The sequence below is a fragment of the Diabrotica virgifera genome, chromosome 3 (genome assembly GCF_917563875.1).
Source record: "Diabrotica virgifera virgifera chromosome 3, PGI_DIABVI_V3a".
Lineage (NCBI taxonomy): Eukaryota > Metazoa > Arthropoda > Insecta > Coleoptera > Chrysomelidae > Diabrotica > Diabrotica virgifera.
The window spans coordinates 246039098-246057132 of record NC_065445.1 but is presented as its reverse complement, the minus strand read 5'-3'; the positions used below and the strand labels follow the sequence as shown (position 1 = coordinate 246057132).

The 18035-nt window shown below is 32.9% G+C and overlaps 1 protein-coding gene across 1 annotated transcript in view; it reads right to left on the bottom strand.

The window, feature by feature from the left end:
- Nucleotides 1-18035, bottom strand: part of LOC126881645 (anoctamin-4) — a 122146-nt gene that overhangs the window by 46726 nt on the left and 57385 nt on the right. The window contains exons 6-9 of the mRNA XM_050646018.1: nt 15358-15503; nt 13939-14038; nt 7805-7912; nt 2430-2635 (exon numbers count right to left, since the gene is read on the bottom strand). Coding sequence (XP_050501975.1) covers nt 2430-2635; nt 7805-7912; nt 13939-14038; nt 15358-15503 — 560 coding nt within the window. The remainder of the gene's footprint in view (nt 1-2429; nt 2636-7804; nt 7913-13938; nt 14039-15357; nt 15504-18035) is intronic.

Here is an 18035-nt window from a genome sequence, read left to right as displayed (position 1 = left end):
GAAGGCCTGTGTCATCTGCAAAACTTAGTTTGTTTATTTTATGACCATTTATTGAGATGCCTTTTTCCCATCCTTCAAGTGTTTTTCTCATAATATACTCCCCATATATATTGAATAATTGTGGAGATAGTATACATCCCTATCTGACACTCCGTTCTGGATGAAATTCGTTTGAAAGTATGTCAAGCACTTTAACTGATCCAGTAGTGTTCGTATACCTAGTTCACTTATAAGCGAACTTATAAGCGGTGTTCTGGTTCGCCTACTTCTTTTAATATTCGCCATAAATGTATCCACTTGACCCTGTCGAGCCTTACGATAATCTATAAAGCATATGCACAGTAGAATATTGAATTCTCTGGATTTTGGATTATATGTCTTATATTCAACAGGTGTTCTCAAACACCTCTACCTTTGGTAAATCCACTTTGCTCTTGTGGAATTTCTCTTTGAAGGAATGTTTTTAGTCTCTCATTAATTATATGTAGCATTATTTTACTAGCATGTGATATAAGAAAAATAGTTCTATAATTGTCGCATTTATGGAAGCTGCCTTTTTCATGAATTGTCGTTATTGTAGATTTTGTCCTGTCTTCAGGCCATTGTTTAGAATGCCATATTTGGTTACAGAGTACATGAAGTAATTTTACGCCAGTTTCTTCTGTGGCTTTGGGCATTTCTGCTGTTATCATAGAGTAGTAAGAAGAATAGAGAACAGCAGGGAGATACTGGATTCAATCAAAATAAGAAAACGGCAATATTTGGGTAATATAACACGTGGTAACAGAAATGAGCTTTTAAAATTATTAATTCAGGGAAATATTCAGGGAAGGCGCAGCGTAGGTAGAAGAAAAATGTCCTGGCTGAGAAATCTCAAACAATGGTTTGGATGCAGCTCAACTCAATTTTTTCGGGCTGTAGTGTCAAAAGTTAGAATAGCAATGATGCTTGCCAACCTTCGTGACGGAGATGGTACGTAAAGAAGAAATAAGAAGAAGCTTTTATCATATCTCGACCTGGTGCTTTATTCTTTTTGAGCTTACTTATCGCCAGTCTTACTTCATTCTCTAGTATATCAGGTTCTTCTTCCACCTCGTCAGAGATTTGGTTAACAAGTTCTTGGCGTTGATCATCTTTCTATAGGTTCCTACAATACGATCACCATGTCTCTGCTATATCTTCTCTATTTGTTCTCAGAGTTCCAGTGTTGTCTTCAACGGCCCAAGTTCTTTCTTTGACGTCTCTTGTTAGGTAGCGTATTTTTCTAAATAGATCTCTCGGCTGATTATTCTGATTATGTCTCTCAATTTCTTTGCATATACTTTGATAGTACTGTTTTTGTCTGCCTTGCATCTTCGTTTTATTTTTTCTTAACTAGCTTTTTAGTATTGAGGTTTCTTAACTAGCTTTTTCCCTTTCACTATGCACACCCCTTTGACAAAGATTTCTTCTGTTCTCAATGATTTTAAAGGTTTCATCTATTATCCTGTGTTTCCGTTTCACAGAATTATTTATCTTTGGATGATCAATTGGTGTTGTTACACAATGTTTAAATGTTTACACAATGTTCTGTTACGAATAGAGGGCATTATTTTATATACTTCCTGGAGAAGTTCGTACTTCTTTCTTAGGTATATCCTCTACGCTTCCGGTCAACGTATATCCTTCGGGCCAAAGGCACTCGGGATACACACCATTGACCTCAAGCCTCATTATCCTTATAATACCCTTGGTATCTTAATTACTATAACTTCAAAACAAATATTTGAGTTTGATTTTTAACTAGTCGTATGAAATTAATGAATTAAACCTGAAGGGTTATGTAAAAGATGTAGTAGATGTTGCTAGATGCTAGAACGAAACTTCCATCATAAGTTGACTTATGAGGCACTTGGCCTGCCTCAAAAGCTTCTTCCATCCTTCTGACTGGCCTATTTAGTATATTTATTGTAGCCAGATCACTCTCATACATCCACAAAACGTAGCCCACCCATCTTAGGCAATTTATTATGATGGATTTAGTTTTTTGATGATCTAAATTACCAAAAAGTCTGTCGAGTTGAAAATTATATCGCCTTCTCCACAGACTCTGTTCGTTAACTCTACCATATTATATTGGTTTCTCAATACTTTTCATTCAAAGATTGGTAGTCCAAAGCAATGGCTCAAGGGGTTTTATTTAAATTGTCCGATTTTAATATTTTTGTAATATTTTCTGGTTTGTTTTTATCCGTCTTATAGTTTCCGTACATATTTTTTTAGTTTTTGTGTATACTCTTTGCTGTCTCCATTGCATTGCATACTTCTCTGTCCTATTGTTTCCTTGTATTTTCATTTCATATAAAAATACACAAAAATTACAGTTAAAGATAATTTTGTTTATGTAAGTACTAGAAAAAAAAATAATATTGTAAAATCAAAAAACTTACGTAGCAATATTGTCATTACTATCAATAGTAAAAATCCCATACAAAAAACATATAGTTCCCACTACAGCTGGGGCGTAAAGCATTTTTGTATAATAACCTAACCAACAAAAATATAAACCTATTTTATCTCCAAAATATTTTCGTACTAGATTAAGTGGTTGCCTTTTCATCCATTTGGCCGGCCTAGCCCATTCTAAGTACAGCATCTAAAAGAGACATAGAAGACATAGAAGAGTTTGCAGTAATTGTAGTAGCCCACCTCCATTAAGGAGATGGCACTTTAAGAAGTCGACTAAAAAAGCTATAAAAAAAAATAAAAAAATAAATGTAATACGAGGAAAACGAAAAGTCCCAGATATAGTCGGTTCGCTAAATTCAGACACAACTGGCTAGTGATTTTAGTAGGTAATTTTTTTGTTTTTTGCCAAAATTGGCAAAATTACTAACTATTTAGTAATTATTAACTATTTAGTACCTAAATATTTTTTTGCCAATTTTACCAAATAGGCAAAATTACTTACTAAAATCAGTGGCGGCTCGTGGCCTTAGAGACAGGGTCGGCAAGGTTTTTTGTCTCCTCATATAGGTATACCATCAAACTAAACATCTTAAATCATCATAGGAGATTTTGTTGTTTTTTGTTTTTTTTATTTGATGTACTTCGTTCTCTCTTGTTTCATGGTGTTTCCACAATACGTGTTAATTCTTTTGGGACAAGATAAATCCCGTTTATTTGAGGCAGAAATTGGTGGTAATAAGAAAATTGATGAACAGTTTGTTGTAATAGATTACTTGGATACTAGACTTTTCAGCAGTAAAACTCACGTACAAACATATAATCACAGAGCGACTGGTGCGGTGTTGACCATGATACAGGTTGACGACTTGCGCGGTGTCACTACTTTTTGAATTACGGCATCTGATTGACTGAAATCTAAACCATGTGACAAATGGTTACATGCGCAATAAGCAGACCTATCCAACGGTATGTATATGTCAAAACCGTTAATTTTCGAGCGGTGTTGTAAGCTAAGGGGCGATATTTTGTAACTTATCCCACTTTCTGAAAATATTTGGATCGGCATAATTTTTAAGTACCTAACTTGTAATAATAAATATCTTGGAAATTCTTTGGCGAAGGTAACTTTTAAACTTTGAATCGTCAAAGGGGTCAAAAATTTGCAAATCTTCAAAATTCGAAAAACGAGTATCTATTTGCATATAATAGTAGGTATCCAAAATTTCAAGATATACCTACTCGTTTTTCAAGATATGTATCATGTCGTCGTCTTTTTTGGTTCGGAAATATCAAGCGAATCCAAAACGTCACTGCGTATATATTGGAAACTATCATTACGAAAATCTCTGAGATTTTGCACCAGCTTTCGTATTCTATTTTTGGAATAAATAACGTCAGTTGACTGATTTTGAACAACAATGAATATCTTGGGGAAACTCTGTCTTAAAAATATTTAAAATAATATTAAAAGAGTAATTATTTAATAAAGTTCTCAAACCGATTGCTTCACGGATCGAGGTATCGCCACTTTCAAAATCGTCGCCTTTGATAATAAAATCAAAAACTTCCAAAAGCTGCTCACGAAAATCTGCTACAGATACTAAAACTACCAGAGATAATCTGCTTAGATAAAACTAACCGAGATTTAAAATTTCATCGCGTCTGACAAACTGTTTGCTTTTTTTTCGAAACAAATTTGTTCTAAACCAGTAATCCGTTTAGGTGAGCTAAACTGGCAAGAAAAGACGATATTCTTTATTTTTTTACACGTATCATGCAAAACTAAATTCATTATATGCGCATAATAGTGAGTAAATAAAGCTTGTGATGCAATGCAATAGTTTTAACTTTTGCCTGGAGACCATTCAATTCACCACACATCACAGCAACGCCGTCATAAGATTGCCCCAGTTTGCCCTACCAATTTATTTTTGATATCGAAAAATTTTAATCTGTTCTTTAAAACACCAAAAATATATTTTGCCTTATTGCTTTTACTCACGTCTCTAAAACCTAAAAACCTCTCATAAATATTACCACGTAACGCGTATCGAACAACAATAATTGATAATAATTGTGAATGACATGATAATCAGAAGATTCATCTACTTCCAGAGAAAAACAAATGGTTTTCCAAATCTCAGATTTAATAACGAGATTCAAAATGTAACTATTTTTTTTATATGTATTAGTTCATTCTGTATTACGAATACACTTCGAATCAGAAAGTAAATATGTATGTCTAAAACAATTTTATTAATTCTTTATAATTACTTTGATTTTTAACAAATGCTTCGATCCATCATGTCCACTAAATGATAATTCCTGACAACTTAAAAAACTTACAATATCAACTAAACGACGTAAAACGGCGTGATTATTTTTGACAATTTCTGCCGATGCCTCCAAATGAAACACCGACCGGCAGATCGGTGATGTGCTGTACCTGCCGCTTAATGCCTACGGAGAGAATGCATGTTCACTTGCTCATCGACTTGTTATTTCGTTGAGTTTTAAGTGTAATCGTCAAGCTACGGATAAGTTGGGCTCGGCTAGCCGAAAAGTCAGATGAATGGCTCGGATCATTCATTTTTTGAGAAGTCTGTTATGCGTAGGGATCACTTAACGCTCGCATTGATCAAATCCTTTTAAAAACCATGAATAAAATTTAGTCTGTATTATCTAACACATTTTTTTACTTCACAGATACAAATATTAAAAAAATCTATATCTATAAATATGTGGGTCGGCACTGCCGACCCTGCCGACCCTGACCGGCCGCCACTGAGTCTAAAATCACTAGCCAGTTGTGTCTAAGTTTAGCGAACCGACTATACAAAGTTTACTACAATAATTAAACAATTAAAATAACTGAAATAAAAGTAATAAACAATGTTTTAAATCTAAGACTTTTCGTTAAGAAACTGCTTTCTGGTTGCATCCCGTATCTCCGGCTTTATAAGCACGGAGACGACGAATATAGAAGAAAGCAGAAAGGACACGGTCACGTATCTACTTCCTTTTCGTCTAGGAAAAGGACCGAAAGACAGTTTCAAGTACTCAAAAATCTGAGTAAAAATGAAAAAGAGAAAAGGCAGTTTTTGTTTTTATTTGATTCAGAGTTGGACCACCATCTCCAGATAGCTCTTTCTGCCTCTCAAGCGTTATCAATGGAGCTATGTAGTCACAACTCTGAATCAAACACTAAGGGCCAATTTCTCATATCGAGTTCAACTCCAGTTTAATCTGAACATCTTAGTGAACGTCAGTTTAAAGTCAAAATCGTCTTTCTCAATTCACGTTCAACCGATGGCAGTTTAAACTTGAACGATGCTTGAACGCTGGAATTCGGCCGATCAAAGATTTCAGAACCCAGTTCAGATGATTTCATGGATTACGCATGCGTTGTATTAACACGAAACGCTGTCATAATATAAATATATCCTATGGGCCATTCCACGAACATACGCCTGTTTTGGATTACTTCTACAACGAATAATTTACTGTGCAATACAAGAAGTACGAAAGTAAATGGCGCTAATAATTATTCCAATAAACAACAATGTAATTTGCAATTTACTTTCGTTCTTCTTATTTTGCACAGTAAAATATTCGTTGTCGAAGTAATCCAAAACAGGCGTATGTTCGTGGAATAGGGTATATTTTATTATATTAAGCCTAACGATACACGATAACATTATTTTTGTTTTTATAACATTTATTTATAATTATTAAAATGACTATTTTACTATAAATACTTAAATTTAACTTTTTTCAACAACAGCATAAAAATGATCGTACAAAATGGCGATAGTGTTTTACCTTTTGCCATCTATTGGCATTTCTCGAAAGCTGTAGAACGAGCACTGACATGAACGTGCAATGAGAAATGCATTCCAAACAAAACCGAAGTTCACCGGTGAACTGCGGTCAACTGAACCATAGATTAAGGCAGGTATGAGAAATCGACCCTAAAAGGCTGCCTTATTTAAGTGAAATTACCGCGAATGCAATAATTCCACCTTTCAGACGCAGATCAGCGACATCTCTCGTAAAACGAGGAAAAAGAAAAGTCCCAGATACAAAGTTTACTACAATTAAAATAACTGAAATAAAAATAATAAACAATATTTTAAATCTATGGTTCATTCCACGAATATACAGCTGTTTTGGAGTATCGCAACAACTAATATTTTAGTGTACAACATAAGAAGTACGAAAGTAAATGGCTCTAATAATTATTCCAATAAACAACAATGTAATTTGCAATTTACTTTTGTTCTTCATATTTTGCACAATAAAATATTCGTTGTAGAGATAATAAAACACAGTCGTAATACGACTAGTCGTATAATTCCAATCTCCGCTAACTCCACACCCAACAAATTTTCAGTAAAAGCAAAAAACTGTATTTTTTATTATTTCAGAGCACCTGTCTAAATGAATTGAAATTATTCCATTAGGGAATATAATTCTAATTCGTTGATAAACCTGATTTACGTAACTTGGTTAATAAAACAAAAGATAAAAATTTATTTAAGTATAAAAAAGTGGATTTAGCAGGTTTAGCTAACCAGTGGAGATAGCGTGGAATTAGCGAATTTTGGATATAGCTACAAGTGAATTTAACGACTTTTTCTTTTTTTATTAGGACATGCTTTTTCAACTTGTTTAGTTATTTCTTCCAATATTTTAATTAATAAAAGAAAATTACGGACAACAATATTGACACAGTTTTGAACTACACCGCCATATTGAAATCTTCAGAATGAAAGGAGCTGGCGGGTTTTGGAAAGAATTCTTAACCTTACTGTCAAATTTAGTCGGAATCTGGCGGTTTTAGGTACAAAAGGAACATAATAACATCTAATAAATTGCACAGACTATCTATAAAAACAATGATAGTTCAAAATATACAAAAAGTGGAGTTAGCGGATATTGGAATTATACGACTCGTTCGTGGAATAAGGTATAAAACTTTTCGTTAAGAAACTGCCTTCTAGTTGCATCCCGTATCTTCGGCTTTATAATCACGGAGACGACGAATATGGAAGAAAGCAGAAAGGACATCCTTTCTGCTTTCTTCTATATTCGTCACTTGTACGAGAGATGTCGCTGATTTGCGTCTCAAAGGTGGAATTATTGCATTCGCGATAATTTCCCTTAAATAAGGCAGTCTGTTAGTGTTTGATTCAGAGTTGTGACTACATAGCTCCATTGATAACGCCTGAGAGGCAGAAATAGATATCTGGAGATGGTGGTCCAACTCTGAATTAAATAAAAACAAAAACTGCTTTTTCTCTTAATGTAATAGTTCATTCAGTTTCTCTTAATACATCGAAATACGAGTACTTACCCGTCGGTCTAGAATTTTCCCATCACTGGTATCTTTATTCCATCTGCCTTCGTGTAAAGGAAAACAAGCAATGTAGGTGGAATCATTTAAAAGCCTTCTAATCCCCACCTAAAAATAATAATTTGTTATTATACCTGAAATACCTGAAATTATGAACATCAAAAATTATTAATGAAGCACGTATTTTGGAGCAATGTGAGAAAATAATTAAGTCCGACCTCAACGGCTTTATATAGTATTCATCATTACCATTTCAACGCATGTCTAATTTAGAAAATCGTTTATACTATTCAAAAGTTACCGAGCTCAGAAATTTTACTCAATGTCCATTCAAAAAGGAGAAAATGTTTGTGGGTATGCATGTATGTATGTACGGGTGTGGAAAAGTTACATCGATCTGATTTTTTTTCTTTGTATGTATCAAGAGGGGGTCGGGGCCGATTCAGAACTGGTGTAGTTTGTGACTTTTGACCACCCATAAGCCAGCTTAAGGACTGGATAGGGTAGGTACTACAGGACATATTTTTTGGGGTAAATGTATGTCAGGTACAAAGAGAGACAGGAAACCACAAATTCACCAAAACAATAGCGCTTGAGCTCAGCTTTGAAATGGTGCCTAATTGGTCAGGATCAGACATACACACGGCTCAGTATAGCCGAAAAACTGAAAAATTTAACTTTGAAAATTTTGGTTTTTTGACAATTACTCAAAATTTCCACCTACGAATTGGGCCAATAAATGAGAGTTTGTCGAAGGCCTCCAGACGCGCTTAACGGTGTATACCTCATATTTGAGAAAAATATCACATCACAAATAATACAAAAAAAGGTAAGTCCGTGATAAATAACCATTTATAATATTTATTCTAACATGACATTTTAATAAATGTATGTAATCACAGACGTGCCTTTTTTTCTGTCACATACAATACAGGGTGTTTCATTGGTAAAGTAACATACGTTAACTGTAGAAAGAGGATACTTGAGCGGTCTCAAAAATACCATACTTAATGGGTCTTACTCCATTAATTACAAAGATACTGGGTGTTTTATCTATTGTGCCATTTTCTTAATTGGTTCATAACTTGTTGACCACTCTGTATATTTATTTTATATTTGGCACGCAAATATCATTTAAGGCGTACAATAAATTAATTCATTTAAAATTGTAAAAAATCCAGGTCCGGCTTAAAAAATATTGGAAAAATGTTCCGACCCCAAAACAACACCCTGTACATTAAATTTTTTTAAAATGGATTTTGCAGTTGAAAAGAGGATAAAAAACTACATTCAGTGGTATACTTTGAATTTTCAGCAAAATGATTTTTCTGGTGAAATTTGGAATTTGAATTCTGAAATTAAGTGAAATGCGAGAGCTCTAAGTAGAAAAAATTGAAATACAGCTTACAACTTGTCAACCACACTGTATATTGATTTTATATTTAACACGCGAATATTCCTTTAGGTGTCCAGTCAATTAATTTAATTACAATTATAAAAAATCCAGGTCCGGATTAAAAAATATTGTATAAATGTTCCAACCAAAAAAAAACACCTTGTATATTATTTTTTTTTAAATGGATTTTGCATTTGAAAAGAGGATGAAAAACAAAATTAGCGGTATACTTTAAATTTTCGGCAAAATGATTTTTCTGTTAAAAATTTGAATTTGAATTCTGAAATTATGTGAATTGCGAAGCTCAAAGTAAAATAAATTAAAATAGGACTTAATTTTAATTAATACCATTATTTAATCTAAATTGGTAAAATATTAACATTTGCACACATAACAATAATTTTTGATGACCCCTCTGTGGCTCAGTGGTAAGAGCGCCTACCTTTGGATCGAAATGTCCGAATGGTCGTGAGTTCGAATCTCACCAGGGTCAGAAATTTTTCGTTTATTATAAATTAATAAATGAAAATAGTTTCTGTCCTTGTGGGATTGGTACTCACCGGAGGAACCGCAGACGTTCGGATACAATTAGCGTCTCTTTACAAAGACAATGACGTCGACTTTGCAATGTAACAAGACACTTACTCAACACACACAGTACACAGTACACATGACGCTAGGTACCTAACTACAAAAATTTACCGTACCTACGTATAAAAAAATAATTTTTGATGGTGGTAATTTTGAATAAGTACTTTAGTTTTGAATAGTGATTATGCTGCAAATTTTCGCTGTTTTGTTATAATTTTTAGCTATTTTGTTGATTAAAGTGATGTATTCTTTATTGACCCTTTATTGTTTATTCATTATTTAAAGATGAATATTCGCCAAAACCTATTTTTCACATATAATAAAAAACACCAAAATATTAACATTTTACTAATTTAGATTAACACGTTGACGGACAGTGCGTCAAATGTATAAGAAAGTGTTGTGACACTATATATTTTGCAAAGTAGAAAAGAGGAAATTGCTGAATTTCATTTACCGCTTATAGTTTATAGCGACAATGAGTTTTTTAACATTTTTTGTGAACATGTGGACGACGACCATGGACGTCGTGTCACATTTCATATATTATGCATCTGTAGATGTATTATTGTGACATCTTTTGAGACAGATTTTTGTCACAACTCGTTTTTTTAAATGTCGTCTATAGACGTTGTGTCATATTACATCAGTGGAAATTAGACGTCTATAGACGTTCTGTCCGTCAACGTGTTAAACAATGGTATTAATTAAAATTAAGTCGCATTTTAATTTTTTCTACAAGAGCTCTCGCAATTGACATAATTTCAGAATTCAAATTCAAAATTTTATCAGAAAAATCATTTTGTCGAAAATTCAAAGTATACCACTAATTTTGTTTTTCATCCTCTTTTCAAATGCGAAATACATTTTAAAGAAAATTAATATACAATGTGTTTTTTGGGTCGGAATATTTACACAATATTTTTTAAACCGGACCTGGATTTTTTATAATTGTAGATAAATTAATTGATTGTAAACCTAAAAGAATATTGGCGTGTTAAATATAAAATTAATATACAGTGAGGTTGACAAGTTGTAAGCTTTATTTCAATTTTTTTCTACTTAGAGCTCTCGCAATTCAAATTCCAAATTTCACCAGAAAAATCATTTTGCTGAAAATTCAAATTATACCACTGAATTTAGTTTTTCATCCTCTTTTCAACTGAAAAATCAATTTTAAAAAATTTAATGTACAGGGTGTTGTTTTGGGGTCGGAACATTTTTCCAATATTTTTTAATCCGGATCTGGATTTTTTACAATTGTAAATAAATTATTTTATTGTACACCTTAAATGAGATTTGCGTGCCAAATATAAAATAAATATACAGTGTGGTTAAAAAGTTATGAACCAATTAAGAAAATGGCAAAATAGATAAAACACCCAGTATCTTTATTATTAATGGAGTAAGATCCATTAAGTATGGTATTTTTGAGATCGCCTAAGTGTCCTATTTCTACAGTTAACGTATGTTACTTTCCCAATGAAACACCCTGTATAATGCGTTAGAAAGAAATCGAAAAATTGTGACGCACTGAAAAATGCTCATGAAAAGGACTCTACCTTCTGGTACCATATGTAACCGTGAGTCCATCAGACACTACTTGCCAATAACTTTCAAACTCATGTTTAGTGATTAAAATCGGTTAAACCGTTTAGAAGTTATCGAACTCCAAAAGAAATATCCATTTAACCATTATGGCCGAAATGGTCTGGTGGTATCGACGCTAAACTTGATCGGGCAATCCGAGTTCATTTGCCAGCCATCCCAATTTTTTCAATCTATTCCAAATGGAAAAGTATTCTGGTATACATTCGATGGGCACAAATAATAACATTGAAAATAAATATATCCCAGCCATCGGGATGGCCTCATTTCAGATGGCTGAACTCGGATTGCCCTATCACAAGTTTAGTGCCGTAACCACTGGACCATTTGGGCGATAATGCGACAAAGACGACCATTTATCACGCTTAACTATTACATTCAAGTTCATATATTATTTAATTTATAAAAAAAAACTTTTAAAATCCCCTGATACAAGAATAAACAAACCGCTAAGGTATATTCCAGCTAGAAAGAGCTGGTATTTTCTATGGTATTTAATAAATTGGTAGTAAAACATTTCACAAAAGAGTACCTACATTTGATAAAGTTTGTAGTTTGTGGCTCTTTTGTGGCACGTTTTATTTCAAATTTAGATGAAAATACATGAAAATACTTTCAAAATGAAAATACATTTTTGTGCTACGTGATATTCATATCAGTTCTTTTGCAGCTGGAATATTGTGTGCGCCACTCATTTTTACCGCGTTTGGCTTTTTTTGTTATAGTATTCAACAATAGATTACACTGGTATAGTATTTTTACTACAAAAGCGATATTACGTAGGTCAAAATTTTTGACGTAAGAGAACTGTCAAAACATTAGAATGTGACTTTTCATTATTGCCGTGTTTATTATAAACTGGGCAATAATGAAAAGTCACATTCTAATGTTTTGACAGTTCTCTTACGTCAAAAATTTTGACCTACGTAATATCGCTTTTGTAGTAAAAATACTATAAACACACAGTTTGCTGCCGGAAATTTTTTTACTGTTTCTAGGTAATTTGGGTCTGCTGAATCCAAAAATGCCACCAGATTTGTTCCATCAGATCGTTTTCAGAAAATACGACAACAGATCACATTTCTAGCATATAGGGTAATTTAACGCAGCACCACCTACATATGTAGTGCTGCTACCCATGAAATAAACCAAATACGAATAAAAAGTAAGATATTAATTGTACTATAATGTACTTACAAAAATCATCACACATATCTGCCAAAAAAACTTAACTTTAACTCTAACCTAACCGGCAGCGTCGCAACAAAAATGTGTTATTCGGCGTCACCTAAAAACTTCCTTTTATATGATTTTCTTGCAAAGGCTTTAAAAGGACGGTCCCTTTGAAGACTCCAGCAGTAATCCGCCATCATGTGATAGCCCCATCTTCCTGATACCCCTCTTTCATCGTTTTGATATCTTGGTGAAGATTTTCTGGGAAACGGTCTAAGTGGCTGTGGAAGTAATGAATTTTATTACTCATATGACAACCGTGTTTGTTAAAATTGTTGAGCATTTATTCCACTTTAATGCTCAATTGGTATACTTCCATATTTGTTGCCATTATGTAGAAGGACACACTTTAAACTTCGTTTGGAACTGTCGATAAAAAGATGCCAGTGATCTGGTGTATACTCCGATACACCCATTTTTTCTAACAGTCCTTTAAAAAACCGTATCATCTTGCTGAGAAAAAAAGGCAAAAGATCTTTTATCTCTATTACCGTAGTATGTAATTTTGGTGTCTGAGTGACGAACATTCTTTTCTTTTAGTCTGGAGGTAAGCAACTCGGAAGAATCCTTGGGAAGGTTCAAATTTCTGATAAGATCACTTAGCTCTTCCTGAGTAAAGCGCTCAGGACGTGTTGAATCCCCTTCAAAATCACTGTCGTCTTCCTCAAATATATTAGTCTGCAGTTCGTCAAATAATGTTTCGGCATTATCCTCTGGTAACATAGGTAGGCTGCTAAATATTGAAATGGGTATCTGCTCAAGCTGATGTGGAATTGGTCTTATTGCTGAATCCAGGTTAGGATATGTTCACGTATATCGATTGTGACGATTAATGCCCTTTATATTCACAAGACAGAAATACCAATCGTCAAAATGATTTTTGGTTCCCTCCATACCATTGGAAAACCAAATTTAAACATTTTCGTTGTCCTTTCGTCCTCTCACTGTCGCAAGTTTTCAATACAAGTTTTGCACACTACATGTGGAGCTCAGGATTTATCTTGATCTCCTAAATTACCACCAAAATAGGCCTTTTGTTCATTTGCCCATTTGTCTTAGAATTTGTTAAGTTTGTTTATAAACATATTGCAATTATGGTGGTGGAATATACAGAAATGTAAGAATATTTAAGTATTTGATAAGTATGTTATACCTATCTCGAAAACTAGAGCTGATACAAAGAAAAGGTTTTTATTTTTGGAATCAGCACAGATGAATTAACTAAAATCAGTTGATTTTTTTTCGGCAGCAAGACAAAACATTTTTTTTGTTGGGCTGTGTTATTGGTGACAGCAAAGAAACTTACCTTATCAGTATCATCGAATTTAACCCTCAAGAGGATCTGCATTACTATTAAACTTCTCTGTGCAGGTGAATATTCAGTTACTCGGTCTTTTACTACAAATCTAAAAGCAAAATTTTTTTTAATATATAACTATATTCATAAATTAATGCTCATACACCTAATCAATATAACATACAAACTATGGGGGTCCGGACAAATAATCCCCAGACAAAAATGATACCGGACAAAAAATCACCACAAATTATCACTAGACAAAAAATTCCCACAAAAATCCCCAAAAATAATCCCCGGACAAAAAATCCCCACAAAAAGGTCTGGACAAATAATCCCCAAGAAATATTTGCTGCCGAATAGTTCTCTAAAAGTTTTTCCGTGAATGCAATCGACGCAAATATTTTTCAGCCTCAGTGCATGAGAGAAGATAATATATCAGTATAAGATTTTGTATGTATCAAAGCAAGGTAATTGAGGATCTGTGTGCATTCATAAAAACTTGAAAAATCTATCCAAAAATCAAACCAGACATAGCTGCTTGGGGAGAGGCCAGATAGGAAATCTGTAGGATGGCTTAGAAAAAGGTGGAAAGATGCAGACAGAGATGATCTGGAGAAAATGGGAGTGGGTCAAGAGAAAATAGTGTCACCTTGTATTTCTACTTTGTAAATAACTTTACATATTGTAGCCCTTACCAGTCTTATTAGTTTTAGGAAATTTAGAATTTGTCCACGGCTTCTAACGTAGATATCGATATTGAATTCGTTGGTCTATTACAAATTCTGGTCCGTTGTTGATCAATCAGACCTAAAAGCACTTTGATATTCGCCAAGAAGCTCCTCGATATATTCAGGCGACTAGAATATCAGAATCTTGTGCGAACATATGGAATACTCGAAAATATTTTGTATACTGTGTTAAGACGGGTTATACCCCTATATTTTCTTCACTCCAATTGATCACTCTTTTTCCGTAACGAACAAACAATCCCAGTAGGTACACCACTCTTCTGGGATTTGTTCTCCATTCCAAGCTCTTACTATTATTTCTGTATCTGGTTAATTAGACTATGTCCCCCACATTTAGTAAGTTCTGAAAGTGTACCGTCACTTTCTGGAGTTTTGTTACTTTTAGATGTTTTATTGTCTCCCATACATCTTGAATTAAAGGAATTGCTCCTAAAGGTGGTGGATTTTCATCTTCAATTTCGATGGAAAGTAGCTCTTTATAAATAATGTACCACCCACTTACATATATAACAAAGGAATAATCTTCTCCTAGCACAATTTTTACATTGTACAATAATTAATACCGAAATTTTTGAAATGTCAAAAATATTTTTCAGATTTTTTTTAATTATGAAAGATTTTAAATTGATTAAAAAGAACAAAAATAGACTAACCCTACTAACTCGCCATAACTTACTGTTCTTCCCTATCTCCTCCTTCAGTAGCATCGTAAAAAGATGGTTCTTTGTTGATAAGATCATGATTGAATTCGAAAAACTCCTTCCATCGTTTCTGCCATTTCGAATACATGGTTTCTACTTTATTGGACTCCTTCTTATCATCCTAAAATAATAATTTTCTCTACAAACCCTATTGTAAGAAGATGATACAGTGGAACCCTGATAAGTCGGCCCCCGATAACCCGGAAGTCCGGCTAAACCGGACCGATTTTCATCAGACAAACATTTTAACAAATAAATAATTTAAAAACATTTTACCAAATAAAAATGTATGTAGGCAAAATAATATTTGAGAGATAATAATGTGTATTTGTGTAATTTGAACTATACGATCCGATAGTAAAAATGGTTCATGGCACACAACGGCAGAGCGACCGTCTCGGCTTATCGGAAAGAACAGGCACCTGTCTTTATTCCTTTTCCTTTATTTATGTCAAACTGCAAACTGTCTTAGCATTGTTTAAAATAGACTAAAAAACTATTTAAAAAATTCTTTTTTAAAACAATGGTCTTAGTCTGTTCTTAAATAACAACTAGTCCAGGGTAATAAGGTTTTTCCCATGACACTCGAGCAGCCAGGGTACTGAAGCGTTTTTTCGACAGGTAATACCTAAAAGAGCAAATTGTAACTATTTCCTGCGCAGGATCTGGCGGCCATTTTTATTTATAAACAATTAAGTGTCAAAAAATGGCATTTTTCCCTTTTTTTTCAAATCAATGGAAAACACTGAAACTTATGGTTTTTTAGTACAAATATCTTTGAGATTATGGAAAAAGCTTTAAAATGACGTATTACAAAGTTTGATATACTCATTTATTGTTAATATAATTGCGAAAAAGGTCGGAATTGCAAAAAAAAAATAATTTTGCAATATCTATTGTAAAAATTAGTGTACAGCTTTGAAATTTTTGTCATATAAGGGTTCTGTGGTGCTTAATATGTGATAAAAATTTCAAAGCGATTCATTGAATTGTTTAAATTTTATTCAAATTGTTTATCCCAGAGAGCATTGCTTTTGCAATAACATAAGTCAGGAAAACATGACGTCAGAACCATTTCACAGATGTCAAATGAAAGAGCATGAGCTATGTTTTCAACTTGGTTTAAAAAAAGCGAGTAAAAAATGCATTTATTAGTAATAAATAATTATGCAAAAGTATCGTAAATCTTTCCTTATAAACTTTTTATTTTGTTATATAAGAAATTATATTTATTTATTATAATTTTTTATCAATTATGATATAAATAACATTACTTGGTAGTTGTGCACTTAAAACAGGGTAAAAAAGTTAATTTTTTTGAAAAATTTATCCAAAAAGTTTATAAGGAAAGATTTACGATACTTTTGCATAATTATTTAATACTAATAAATGCATTTTTTATTCGATTTTTTTAAAACAAGTTGAAAATATAGCTCATGATCTTTCATTTGACACCTGTGAAATGGTTCTAACGTCATGTTTTTCTGACTTATGTTATTGCAAAAAAAATGTTCCCTGGGATAAACAATTTGAATAAAATTTAAACAATTGAATGAATCGCTTTGAAATTTTTGTCACATATTAAGCACCAAACAACCCTCATTTGATAGAAATTTCAAACCTGTACACTAATTTTTACAACAGTTATTGCGAAAATATTTTTTTTGGCAATTCCGACCTTTTTTCGCAATTATATTAACAATAATTGAGTATATCAAAATTTGTAATATGTCATTTTAAAGCTTCTTCCATAATCTCAAAGATATTTGTACTAAAAAAATCATTAGTTTCACTGTTTTCCATTGATTTGAAAAAAAAGGGAAAAATGCCATTTTTTGACAGTTAATTGTTTATAAATAAAAATGGCCGCCAGATCCTACGCAGGAAATAGTTACAATTTGTTCCTATAGGTGTTACTTGTCGAAAAAACGCTTCAGTACCCTGGCTGCTGAAGTGTCACGAACGGGGTATATTTTTGTCTTATTACTCTGGCCTAAACATTGTTCCCTGTGACCGTATTGTGTGTAGTACAGTCGTTGTGCAGTCGCTTCGTATTGTTCACTTCCGTTATGTAATCGTGCTTCAGATTGTGTTTGCGTGTTTTTTGTCTACGTAATGGCAACAAAACGTAAAAATGTTGTAGTGACAATGGAAAAGAAACTAGAAGCATTAGGTAGGATTGATAAAGGCGAATATTTAATAGTTATTTATGATATAAGTGTTAAAAGTACAATTTTAAGGCACGCATGTGAAAGATTGCAGAATGAGCGAAGCGAATTCTGCAATTCACATGAGTGCCTTTAAAATGTACTTTTTAACACGTATATCATACAATATAATATTTTTTCTACAAACTTTATAAATTTAAAAATACAATATTTTTGTTAATTGCTGAAACCATGAAACCTATGACCCGTAAGAGGTAGAACTGGTAGTCTACACTCGAGAGGAATGTCTAAAAATTTTTAGCGAAAATATTATACCGTTACATAAACTTGTTTTTTCTACAAACGTGTTCAAAATGCAATAATACAGTTTAAATTAAATTTTAAAAAACCTTTTAAACCACCTTTTTCAAATTGTGCAAGTTGTACTATTAATATTAATGTTAATAAATGAAATATAAGTATTTTGACGTTTCACAATTTGACAA